Genomic DNA, 14,014 nt, shown 5'->3' on the forward strand with positions numbered 1-14,014 from the left:
CCTCATCTGTGAGAGGGGACACATTTTGTAGCGGGATGAAATAACAGTCTCGTAGCATGATGTGTATCCCGTGTTACAGTTGCTAGGAAATAGGAAACCTCAATATTAACCAAGGTTATTAGATTAGATAAAATAATCCTTTATTAATGACATTCGCAATTCACGCAATGAATTATATAAACTCGGCGACAGTGGAATGAAAGCACTTGTTTTGATAGATGCGTATATCACTTTGCAAAACATCGTTGTTAAACTACACTTCTAAAACGATGAATTAAACAATCCACATGCGTCTATTTAGGTTCAATTGAAGCGTAATCTAGCTCCACATTCCCCGAATTCATGCGCGCTCAAGTACACGCTTCCTGACGGGGGTTCTTCCATTGGCACCGGTCGCGTGGAAGACGCGCAGCAAAATGATCAAATATACTGGAATACTACAAGGATATAAATAAGCTGTGTCTTCGAAGAAAATACGCATAATGTATGCCATTATAAAAAGATTAGTCTTTTTGTTTTCTTATTGCAGAGGAAAAGGGCACTGTTGTCAAATTAAAAAATATATATCTTGCCATGATCTACACGCATTTCCTCAATTAAATAAAACACCCTACTGCAGAAACGAAAGCGTCATAGGTTGCCTTAAGAAACAATGAGACCAGCCCAGCTAGTTGGTTCAGTTGAACACTTAAACTAATTCGCTGAATAAGGGTTTCCATTCGCGATGAAGGTGTTGCTGGTAAAGCGCTTCCTCCTGCTATTGGCTGGAATATGTTCAATATATTACATAGTTGCTTTATATATTAACCGAGATGATACAATTGAATCATTTGGACATGGCAGTCCTCGAATGCTTTCTGATTTGGAGCAAGGTGTTAAAGATCTGTGTAAGTGACTCTTTACATATCTATAGCCAGTTACGATGGTAGCACATTTTATATGGGGTGGCAAAAGAGTGGCAACGTGAAATGATGTAGGCCTACATTGTATTTGTGGATTATATGTTCTAACTACAATATATTACTATAACTTCAGCACAATAGAGTGTTTCGTCATGATTGTACGTGTTCCACACTACACGACCATGTTGCATTGCGATGAAAAAAATGTTTTAGGACGCTTCTTGACAACATCAGGCGGCAATTCACCAAGCATCTCTCCTGTTGCTAGGTTACTTTGTTTTCACCATTGTGTTTTATAACTAAGTTTGATAAGTTAGTTACCATGGAGTTACCTTTAATATACCTAGGCCCACTGTTTGGAGTTACCGTCACTATTCCGTTCGGAATTGAATACAGTTCTTGGTTGATTAAACCATGGATTAGAAACTGCCTCCGCCTCGTATTTGAGAACATTACAATAATATAGACCAATAATATATAGTAATCAATATAATACAACTTTGAACTCAAACAGTGGCAGGTCTTTATGGAGACTGAGCCCAGAGTTCTGTCTGATGACGCGCGGTATTCACATCCCATCACGACATAACCCGCATCGATTAAGAGACCGGAGAAGCGTTTCACAGATTAACAATTTAAAGTGTCATGTGAATCATGCTTTACAGCCTTTACAAAAAGCAGAACAATTCATTGAGCAGACAGTTTGACTATTACCATATTGGGATCATTTTAAATAGTTTCGAAATGGAGTACAGTATGCAGAAGGGGCGTAGTAGTGTCTTGAAATAGGGGGATTCAGGGGAAGGCTCCCCTTAGAATATATATATTTATATAAAAGCCCTTAAATGTAATTTGCATTTTGGTGACTTTTGGGAACAGAAAGCAGGCCTACTAATTATTGTGGTTGGAAGAGGGTCTGTGCAGTGATAGAATAATGAGAATACTCATTGTTCGACGGGGGAGGGGAGATTATAAAGAGGAATGTTTAGACAAAGAGACTATAATATGAATAAAACCAAAACTACAATATACTTCAACGAACAATTTCCCTTGTTCAAATGGCAGCGTTTCCAAGCCCGATGCAAAATGTGATGCAACGTTAATTAGACTCAAGGCTCAATGGCTTCAGTGGAGCCGAGGGGTTAGCAAAAGTATCTATTTTTCCTGTGACATTTTCGATCATTCGGGAAACCAGCCAACAATCAGCTACATTATCGTACCTCATTAATTTAGGTTGTGCGAATGCAAAAAAAAAAAAAAAAAAAGGTTGAGAACCAAGTCTGCTCAGCACACAGCCGGTGTGTGGAATGCCGGTGTTCGGGGTTCGAGGGTTGAGGAGCTGTGGTTATCTAACCTAACAGACTGCGGCCAGTTGGTTAGGATTCATGAAGTCCAGCATCCAGTTGCAGAGGCAGGTGTTGATGCCCAGGTCACCGAATTTGGAGATCAGTTTTGAGGGGATGATGGTCGATGAACAGCATTCTCAAATAGGTGTTACTGTTATCAATGTGGAGAGGACAGAGTGTGGTGCCTTGGAGATGGCATTCTCTTTCCTCTGGCAAATTGGAAGGGGTCCAGTGTGGGTAGTAATCCCACCCTGGTTTTGGGTGAGCCAGGAACAGCTTCTTGAAGCAATTCATAATGATGGGGGTGAGTGCAACTGGCCGGTAGCCATTAAGGCTTGCTGCAGTGGAGTGTTTTGGCACCCGCATTGTTACGTCCCTGTGGTGAAAATACAGGAGCCAAGTAAAGTTTCCAGTAAAGGGTTTATTCCAATGATTTGAATCATAACAAACAACGGTTATTAAAATATGTGGGGTAGGCCTGAACAATTGTGGCCGTGCCATAAAATAGAAATCAGTATAAGAAACAAGGCCTGGCTCTCCGCTATATTTCTAAAAAGCCTACCTGGTCTATCTAAAAATACATGTTGACAAAACGATAACAAGGGTGTCACCGACCAAACTAGCTAGAGTCTCTAAACAATGGCTAATTCTGCATAACTGACTTGCTAAAAGATAAGGATACTCCAATCCAGTCTTCAGGACCCATTGAATAAAAGAGTAAACAGGAGAGGGAGAGAAAGAAAACCAGGAGGGAACAACATCCATGGGGCACTTTGCTCCTACTGGCACGTAACAAGCATTATGGAGGTGGGTTCAAAGCACGTGGGAACAACTACTTGTGCTACTGACAGGTTGAATATGTCAGTACAGGCTTCAGTCAAATGCATAACACAGGCCCTGAGGATGCGTCCGGGGATACCGTCAGGGCATTAGTCCTGCTCAGTGCTGCACACACGTCGGCCGGGCAGTGTGAGGGAATGGTGGTGTACAGGGAGATCCGCCTTGATGGCCCAGGGCTCCACACTAACTTTATTCGCTAGGAGCACTGTGGCCCCTAACTGAATATGATTTTCTCATTTTTTCCACTGTATTACTAATAAATATTTTGATAATAGATGCAGAAATTACAATGTGAGGTTTCAAATTCAGTGTTACATTTTATTGTGATTCTCATCTATTCCAGCTGTTTCCACATGTGTGCGCATGCATTCCACGAGCACGGAATCGACAGTATCACGGGAGTGCGACCGCTTGTCGTGCCGCAGGACGCTGCGCCCCCTCTCTGCCCTCTCGCCTCTCCATTGAGAATACATTAGCAGGCGCGACAAACGCCTCCCGTGTGAAAAGCCCTTTATGGCACATGAAGTCCTGACCGGGTTCGGGTACACGACGGGTGACCGGCAATTTGGATGAAGCGGGTGAAAAATAATGTTTTGTGTCTGACACGGGTGCGGGTCGGACGCCTCAACAGCACGGGTCGGACGCGGGTTTTGCGATTGCGAGCGGGATTTCTCCGGTGCTGGATATGTTATTCAGGAGCAGAGGAGTCACCTGAAACCGTAAACAGTGGATGTGCTTTTTTTGCAGAGCATTCTAAAGCACTAGGCCAAACACCACATTCCCCGGCGTTCCGTTTTAATGTGTCTATTTTTCCTTCGGGTGCGGGTCCGGTGTCGATATCCATTTATTGCGGGTTGGGTCGTGAGCGGAATGTAATTCGCGCTACTGTCGAAACACGGGTCGTATGCGGTTTTAAGTATTGCGGGTGCGGGTTTGCAAAATAAGATCCGTGCAGGACTCTAGCACGGGCACACTAGCCGCAGGTCGGAAGAACGAGTCAATAGTTTGCGAATGGTTCAAACACACGTAGCAGGTTGTGAGATATTTCTCCTTCTCCCAGAGACGTTTACGCACGCTCGATATTTAATCCCTAGGACCCTCCCCCTCCACAAATTAGCCACTAACAGCGGCCATTCCCTATTCTTCTCACACTCATTGGCCCACTACAGATTCCGGATTCGTTGACGAGCCCTTTCCTCTGTTAAACGTGTAAAAGAAATTAAATAAAAAAGGGCAAATTTACTGGTCGCACATGTGCGACCAGATGTAGCCTTGCAACATGCGCCCGGGTTGGAATTGTTCTTGAATGCCCCCTTCAGGTCACCATGGTTGAGCTATAGGCCCAAGCATCACCTGATCTGAAGATAATGTTCATGTTCGATGTTGCAAGATTGAAGCACTGTGATGTTTTTGTTTGGACGAAGCCATCAGAAACACCACGTCTGGTGGCTGTGTGCAGAGCATCTCCCGTTGATTTTAATCGCAGCGTTTCCAAGCCCGATGCAAAATGTTATGCAAAGTTCATTAGATGCAAGGCTCAATGGTGGAGCCGAGGGGTAAGCAATATTACCCATATTTCACCAACAGCTGACAGCAGAAATTAAATTTTTTGTAAAGGATGTATGTCTATGCTGAATTTTGGAGCCTGAGGCTTCTTTGATGTCTTAACTTTTTTACTCTGTCCAGCTAATCAATAACTCACATACATTTTTTCTTGTCTTACAGACAACTTGATAGATGCCCTAAATCAAAAACATGAATCCATGCAGAGGCTTCTTGAAGAAGATATAGACAGACATAGAAAAATAGAAGAAAAACAAATTGCAGTGGTCAAAAAGCAGGACGAAGATAAACCTGGGAAGATTGAACAGCCTGGAAATAAAGGGAAGAAACTTTTCCCAAAGTCTGCCCTGTTCCAGAACTGGGGTGGAGAGAATTTGTCAGAAGCCGAACAAAAAGAGGCACAAGCTTTATTTGAGAAATATGGATATAACGTGTTCCTCAGCGACCGCCTACCCCTTAATCGACCTCTTCCAGACACCAGGGACCCAAGGTTGACCTTTTTTCTCTTCTCAGTGTGTGTGTGTGTGTGTGTGTGTGTGTGTGTGTGTGTGTGTGTGTGTGTGTGTGTGTGTGTGTGTGTGTGTGTGTGTGTGTGTGTGTGTGTGTGTGTGTATTTTTCCTTAATTCATGTTAAGGTGTTTGTGGTGTTAATCTAGATGCTTAAAGAAGACCTACCAAAAGGATCTGCCCAGCATTGGAGTAGTGCTTATCTACCTGGATGAGGCCCTGTCAATCCTCAAAAGAGCCGTCCGAAGTATTATCGACCGCACTCCGAAGTCCTTGCTGAAAGAAATCATATTGGTGGATGACCACAGCACCAATGGTTTGTCTCTTTTAACAGGATTATTCTAACAGATGATAGACATAGTATAAAACATTACTACTTCAGTGCAAAATTTTCTTTATGGGAATATATAAAGGGCAGGAAGATCCGACCTCTCAACGCACATGATACATGTGAAACCATCACCCGATAATTATTTTGCATATTAAAGCATGCAATTTTCCAATTTCACAATCAAGCAGAGAATTCATAGGCATCATGTTCAAATGTATAAAGTCTTAATTTTCTATCTACAAAGCTTGAGGCATGGATCTGTTTCAATCAAACAAGTCACTTTTTTTGTGCTACGTATCTATTTGACCAATCTTGTCAGGAACTGACTAGCTAGCTGGCTTGCTTTGTGATCCATTGGATGAAAACAATCTACGATACTAATGTAGCCGTTGCATCAACTACATATCGAATTATTAATTCATTAGTATTATCAATAACTATTATTTACAGATATATTTCCGCCCTCCCCCACAGACGACCTGAAGCAGGACTTTGACATGTTCATCAAGACCATTGAGGACCAGAATCCAGGCCTCCTCATGACCAGAGTGAGACACAGTGAGCAGCTGGGGCTGACCACGGCTAGGATCTCTGGATGGAAGGCCGCCACGGCTGACGTGGTCGCCATCTTGGATGCTCATATTGAAGTCCATGACCTGTGGTGAGGGGTGCTTGGTTACCAGCGTATGCCATGTATAATTGTGTAGTCTCACAAATCGGACTTCAGTTTAATACTCTAAAATCCGATAGCAGTTGAGCACCAATCTGGGTGAATGAGGCGTTTCACTCTCCTTCGCTTCATATTTTTTTGATCCATCATTTTGCTGGATGGGGGATCTTTCAGCTTGTAACTGGCTATGAACAGCGAACCCACACTTGGCCAGCACTAGTTAACTGTAAAAAAGGGTCCGTAGAGGTCCCAGAATAATCATTTGTGGGTGTTAGAAATATCGTTCTCAGGGACAAACAGGAACTAAAAGCGGGTCTGTGTCAGAAGTGTTCATGCACACAGCATGCTCAAATAAAAGCTTTACTAAGCTTCCTGTGATTGTCCAATTCCAAAATAACTATTATTTCACCTAAGCACTCAATAAACCAATAAGCCAATACGCAGGCATTATTACCAACCAGAATTCTGGTCCCCTTTGTTTCAGGTGAGTCTCATTCAGGGGAGCTCTGCTACTCCCTGGCTCCCTTGTTATTCGCACCCTGATTATGTTATGAGTATAAAGAACAACACAACTAAAACACATCAGTGGCAAAGGAAATTCAATCACTTGAATATGACTGCACGTCATCCTCCAGATTTGTGCCAATTACTTGGAATGTTTTTTTATTGGGATCTCAATCTATTTCTGTGCTACAGGGCTGAACCATTGCTGACGCAGATTAAAGGAGATCGGAGGCTGATTGTGTCTCCGGTGTTTGACAGAGTCAACTACTATGATCTTGAGGTTGTTAAGTACATCCCTGGATCCCATGGGTTCGACTGGTCTTTGTGGTGCATGTACGAGAGCTTCAGGCCTGAGTGGTACAAACGAGATGACCCCTCCTTACCGGGAAAGTAAGTTTCACCTGATAATTGCTTTTCTAGATCTTCATTAAAGATCCCATCGCATGAAAATTTCACTTCATGAGGTTTTCTAAGATTAATATGAGTTCCCCTAGCCTGACTATGGTCCCCCAGTAGCTTGAAATGGCGGTAAGTGTAAAACGAACACTAGGTATCCTGCTCTGCCTTTGAAAAAACAAAGCTTGGACGCGCCGATTTGGATTTCCCCCGTATGTCGTCGTACAGGAAAATTTGGCCCGCGAATGAGACAATGAGCTACGACTGTTGTACACTTCTTTGTTATTTGGATTACCATTCTGCTGTTGGAGTTAAGGCACATAACACGTCGGGTTCTTTGGCGTCTCTGGTATTTCCACAACAAGACTCGTAGTGGGGGTTATCTCAGCCATGGTGGAGAAGGAATTGGGGTAAAAGGAACTTTGGCTTTGACTCCCTGAAGTACATGAACCGCGACATGGAGGAGAAAGGGATTGTTGCCCACGATTGTCTCCCGCCGGAGCCCCGCAGCCTGCTGCGGGGCTCCGGCGGGAGACAATCGCGGGCAACAATCCCTTTCTCCTCCATGTCGGGGTTCAGTCTACTACAGATTGATGGGGAAGTGGAAGCACCAGAGACGTCGGAGAACCCGACGGAGTCGTTTGAGATTCATAATATCGTCTGGAGGCGAACACAGCTTTTGGTCGTGATAATAGATATTATATGATATATATATCTTTGTATGATATGATATTATTTAGATTTAGAGCTCCAGGACTCCCGCCAGAGCACCCGTAGTGTTCTAGAATATTTACAGAACATGGCCCAAGGCTGTGTGCGCTTCGCCATTGCGATACATCGAACACAGAGATTGTGACATCCGTCAGCAACAGGCAAGCTCTGTGTTCGTCAATCTACTTATCGAGTCTTAAAAACAAAATGGCATTGACGGGTGATCTACTGATGGTATTGTGTGTATAAAATGTCATTTTTAATAAACAATCTGTACACCTACAAAGTTCTCAATGCCTTGTTTTATATGTTAAGACCCTTATTATACTACCAAAAAAGTGTCGGGCTACTTTTAGCCTTTTAAGTGATTTAAAATAGCGATTTAGTTTTTATCATAACCAGTGGCCCCATCGTTCCAAGTTCATAGCATTTTGATAGAATCGGCTAAAATCAGCCAACTGAAGAAAGCGTCTATACACAGTTTTTGTGCTCCAAAACGAACGTTTCAACTCGTTATCATACAAAACATATCCCAAATCCATTTTATACTGGAATTACCCTTTAAAGGTCCCATGACATGCTATTTTATGGATGCTTTAATATAGGTATTAGTGGGCCACTAACACAGTATTTGAAGACGTTCCCGAAATTCAGCCGTGGTGCAAAGTTACAGCCACTCCGAGCCAGTCGCACATTGAGCTTCCCCCAAATGCACTGTTTTGGTGTCTGTAGCTATAATGCAAATGAGGAGGAGCGAGGCGGGTCAAGGAGGGGGTTGGGGGTGTGGCCCTGAGCAGCTTGCAGCCACGGTACCAAGCGCTCTGTTAACAGTGGTGTATGGCGAGGCGCACACAGCCTTTAGCCGTGTTCTGTTAATATTCTAGAACACACGGGAGTCCTGGAGCTCTATATCTAAATAATATCATATTATACATAGATATTTATATTGTATAATATATATTCACGGCCAAAAGCTGTGTGAGCCTCCAGACGATATTATGAATTTCAAACGACCGCGTCGGGTTCTCCGACGTCTCTTGTTCTTCCACGTCCACATCAATCTGAAGTAGACTGAACGACGACATGGAGGAGAAGGGGATTGTTGACCGCGGTTGTCTCCCCGACATGGACGAGAAAGGGATTGTTGACCGCGGTTGTCTCCCCGACATGGAGGAGAAAGGGATTGTTGACCGCGGTTGGGACCACCGCCTCGGCAGCGGTCAGCGCTTAGGCACCACCGCCTCCTGCAGCGCCGAGGTGGTGGTCCCTCGGCAGCGGGAAGCGGGGCTCAAGCGGGAGACATTCGAGGCCAACAATCCCTTTCCCCCAATTCATTCTCAACCATGGCTGAGATAACCCCCACTACGAGTCTCGTTGTGGAAATACCAGAGACGAGAGTCCGACATGTTATGCGCCATAACACCAACAGCGTGTACAACACTTTGTGTGCACGCGTGTGTACGACACACACGTTACAGTCCTGGAGCTCTATATCTAAATAATATCATATAATACATAGATATCTATATCATATAATACATATTATCACGGCCAAGCTGTGTGCGCCTCTAGACGATATTATGAATCACAAACAACTTTGTCGGGTTCTCCGACGTCTCTGGTTCTTCCACTTCCTCATCAATCTGAAGTAGACTGAACCGCTCGTGTGTAATCACACTCACACACACACACACATGTGGCGCTCGCATGGTCGTGTATAATTGCCGTGCCAAATTCTCTGGGCGGGCCAGGGAGAGAAAGGGGAGGAGTTTAGATCCTTATGACGACATATGGGACCACATTCCAAATCAGCGCGCTTGAGCCTCCCATTTTTCTAAAGGCAAGCAGAACACCTAGTGCTCGACTATAGGCAGGCTAGGGGAACTCATATTAATGTTAGAAAACATGATAAACTGAGATTTTCATGCCATGGGACCTTTATAGGCCGTCTTGGGTTAATTTTCAAAGAAATAGTGCAATTAACTTGTTGGTAATAAAGATTTAAAGTGTTATTTATTGTATTTAAGGTTGTTAGTTATCACAAAACGGAATGTAATACGAAAAAGTAGGTACTATTTTAGCGGTTTGCTATTGATTCTCAGTTCCCCCAGAATGCATTGCATGACGTCACGTTGGGGAGACACGGACCAAAGCCGCATTGAGACCCTTGAGAGTAGGGTCTAGTAAGAGAGTGTTCAGCAGATTATACAGATACATAGATAAATACATAGATATTATATATAGTTAGTATATGCTACATGTCAACCTCCTAAGATGGCGCAATTTGATTGCTTCCCTATCTCGGGATATTGGGCAATATCCCATGATTGACATCTCAAACTCGATATTGTTTTCATCGCGAAATGTCTGCTAATAACAACAAATAAACCTTCGGTCTCGGGGGCTATTCCCCACTATTCAATCCGCCTTCGGAGAATAATTGTTGATTAATAGCCTAGATAGATAGATAGCCTAGTCAAGTCTTTATTAAGACCAAACTACACAAATCGTCGGGAATTCATTTCGGTGATTCGCCTCACACAGTATAGCCTACAAGACCACACAGAACAAGGGAGACAACAAGTCTGACTGGACATACACAAAATACATCACATTAAAACTAGACACATGCGTAGATAGATAGAGAGATAGAGAGATAGATAGATAGATAGATAGATAGATAGATAGATAGATAGACAGACAGACAGACAGACAGACAGACAGACAGACAGACAGACAGACAGACAGACAGACAGGCAGACAGACAGACAGACAGACAGATAGACAGACAGATAGACAGATAGACAGATAGATAGACAGATAGATAGATAGATAGATAGACAGATAGACAAATAATTAAATGTTTTATTATTTTTTAGGACAAAACAGACTGTGCCCGTATGCAAATTAGCCATGTGCGCCTAACACAAGAAAGACGTAATGTTGAGATGTCATACTTAAAACGGATAGCAAAAGCTAAACCAGACTGTATCAATCACATACTTTGGGTCCATTCTAACTTATGGTAAGAGGCTAGTCTTTAAATCTTTGCAGTGACTGAATGTTGATGATAAAACGGATTGGTTTGCATAAGATGAGTGTGCGACTGTGCGTGTGTCCTTTCCGGCTTCGACATACTGCATGGTTATGAAGGCCTTGTGGTTAGTTGTGGTCTTAGTGAAGCAGCCTAGGCTTGGAGTTGGATAAGTTGGAGTGATTGTGTACGGGCGTGCGAGAGAGAGAGAGAGAGAGAGAGAGAGAGAGAGAGAGAGAGAGAGAGAGAGAGAGAGAAGTGATGTTTGGCTTGTTGTGGGCTGTCTGTCAGCATCCGCCGGGTTGGATGATGTGCTTTGTGTATGTGTTCAATGTACATCTGTCTGGTCATATTTGCGGTAGATTGATGGTTAAATAATATCACACCACGATCGGTTATACTTGCAGGCACTAATTTGCAAGTGCACTGATTGCATGTCCGATAGGCTAAGTTAGCCCATAGCTAGCATTATGCCTTCTATTTCTAGATCTTCTGACTAAGTTTACCGGTACTTACGACATAATCGAAGTCACTAGATATAAAGAAAACGTTGACTTTCACTCGGTGCTATTCACTGACAGTAAAAATAAATAAAAGTGTCGTTATTGTATGCACTGCTGTTCATTGACTAGCTCCAGCGCTCGTTGCTGTGTTGCTTAATGATAGCAACTCTCCACTCATTCCTCTGACCATGCATTTAATTGGCTTTGCCATCAGTTCTCGGCAAATCCTCATTCACCCTCTCACGTCTGACAGGTTCGAAATTATACTGCTGTGGGCCATCATACATGTACACGTTATTTGCGATTCTTGCCACCTCTTAGACGCCATAGTTCTAGTACTAGGCTGAGGCTACCTTCCAACACGTCTCCCCAACGTGACGTCATCGCCGAATGGTGTTAGAAAATACCCGTTACTGCCGAAAGCGACAAAAACTGGACTTTAACACTATTTTGGAGATATTTTATAAATGATACACATATTTTGAGTGCTTTATGTACCCATTAATCAAAACCTCCGGTTAATCTGCACATAGGCCTTTAAAGCATCCAAAAAGTAGCATGCCATTGGACCTTTAACAACATATCTGCATGAACTAAATCCTAAACAATGACGCATTGAGCCATGTCATCTGTTTGACCTTTTAAGGAGTCCTTCCATAATGGGTATCCTAGTTGCAGATCGGAGGTATCTTGGTGAAATTGGAGTTCTTGATGGAGGAATGAAAGTATACGGGGGAGAAAATGTTGAGCTCGGGATTCGTGTAAGTATACCACATATGTTACTGAGTTAATCATATTGGGAATGGCTGAATTGTAACAATGCCCTTTAATCATTTGGTAGGTTTGGACATGTGGGGGAAGTATTGAGGTTGTCCCATGCTCCAAGATAGCCCACATTGAGAGAAGCCATAAGCCATACATGCCAGACCTCTCACTCACAATGAAAAGGAATGCTTTGAGGGTAGCAGAGGTTTGGATGGATGACTACAAACACAATGTCAATCTGGCCTGGAATCTGCCCTTTGAGGTACAATTGTTTAACTTAAGATATCGTGCCAATTTACACTGATCAACAAACATAATGTTTAGTGTATTCTAGACATTTTCTTTGTTTCTTTGATGTGGTTTAAAAAATGTTGGGAAAAATGTGTGTGAAAATAAAAAAAATACAGGTAAGATGTTGAAACTAAACCAGACTTAACAATGATGTCCTATTTGGCTTCATTGTTTAAGGTTAAGACAGAAACGCATTCTTTGGCTTAACTGATGAAGGCTTATGATCAAACTAAACGCTTTTGTTCTGCAGGGTCACGGTATTGACTTTGGGGATGTGTCTGAGAGAAAAGAACTAAGAAAAAGGCTGAATTGTAAACCTTTCAAGTGGTACCTGGACAATGTGTATCCACAGCTGGATACCTGGGACGATATCCTGGCCTATGGAGGAGTGAGTTGTCTTAACCATAAGAGGGACAGGGTTGAACATATGGAGATTTTTAGAGCCATAGAGTTATTCTGAATCATCTCTGATGGAAGAAGCATTGTGAGGAAATATCAGAAGGTATTTCCTCTGTCTGGTACCGTTTTTTATTTGTATTTTTTTCCTTTTGGCCAGGTAAATACTTAAGTCTATTGAACACTGTAGTATAGTGCCTTTTGAATCAAGTTAAACATGTTTCTCCCATGTTTAGCTGAAGAACCTCGATGCCAACATGTGTGCAGACCAAGGTCCAGTTCCAGGCCACACACCGATTGCATATCCCTGCCACAACTATATGCCTCAAGTAAGTCATAGGTCGTACTATTAATATTTTGGATTGAAGTATCTGATAAAATTTAATGTTGTTTTCTTTTGGTTTTCTTTCTCATCAGCACACATATTTCCGAGCCACTGGTGAGCTTTACATTGGTGGGATCAAGTCCCATAGGTACAGTGTTAATCGCTGTTTGACGGACGATGGCAACAAAGACAACGAGCCTGGCCTGAACGACTGCCACAAATCTCTTCAGAAAAGAATTGGAATTTACTGGGACTTCACCAAGGTACATCTATTGTGTTGTGGGTGATTGATTGTGAACAATGTTGTGTGCGAATGCAGCAGAGAAGGATTTGATTGACGTTGGGTGAATTGTGCAATAATGACACACAGTGTTCCCTGATGTATTGCTGTGTTCCTCTCTATTTTTCAGGGTAAAGAACTGAAGAACAAACAGACTGGTAGATGTCTGGAAATTATAAAGAGCAAACTTTTGGTACAAGAATGTACAGGCCAAAGATGGGAAATCCAAAATGTTATAAAACCTTTCTAAAGAATCTTGAGTGTGTATGACTGTATTATATGGATCTATTCTGTTATACAGGAAATTGCACACATTTCACCGATCTGACTGAATTTGAATATGCCAAAGGAAATAAAACGATCTCAAATGTAAGAATGTCAGTCAGTGATTCATTTTTGAAAATGAACATTTAGTTTCATTAATTATGCCATAAATATGTCTATAATCCTAAAGATCCAGTGTGAAGATTTATTAGCGGGGACGTTAGAGTTGGTAACCTCTGAATACCCCACCCCCACCCCTCCCTATCCAACGACTACGGTGCCCTGCACTGGCCTGTATTGTGTAAGGTGCCAGTAAAGCAACATTAATTATTCTACTTTGTTTAAGAATGCTTGATTCTGATTGGCTGGGAGGAGGGCATTAACCC

At 42.6% G+C, this 14,014-nt stretch overlaps 1 protein-coding gene across 1 annotated transcript; it reads left to right on the top strand.

Annotated features, from left to right (window-relative positions):
• Positions 1-724: 724 nt before the first annotated feature.
• LOC307080557 (putative polypeptide N-acetylgalactosaminyltransferase 8) lies at positions 725-13,614 on the top strand (the record flags this gene model as incomplete). The annotated part of the gene is made up of 11 exons (XM_079743319.1): positions 725-887; positions 4,814-5,141; positions 5,308-5,474; positions 5,964-6,150; positions 6,856-7,053; positions 11,954-12,068; positions 12,149-12,334; positions 12,614-12,751; positions 12,996-13,088; positions 13,177-13,347; positions 13,495-13,614. The coding sequence occupies 11 exons, from the start codon at positions 725-727 to the stop codon at positions 13,612-13,614; spliced, it is 1,866 nt and encodes a 621-aa protein (XP_079599445.1).
• Positions 13,615-14,014: the final 400 nt, after the last annotated feature.

Source organism: Pollachius pollachius (assembly GCF_949987615.1).
Source record: "Pollachius pollachius genome assembly, chromosome: 9".
Taxonomy (NCBI): Eukaryota; Metazoa; Chordata; class Actinopteri; order Gadiformes; family Gadidae; genus Pollachius; species Pollachius pollachius.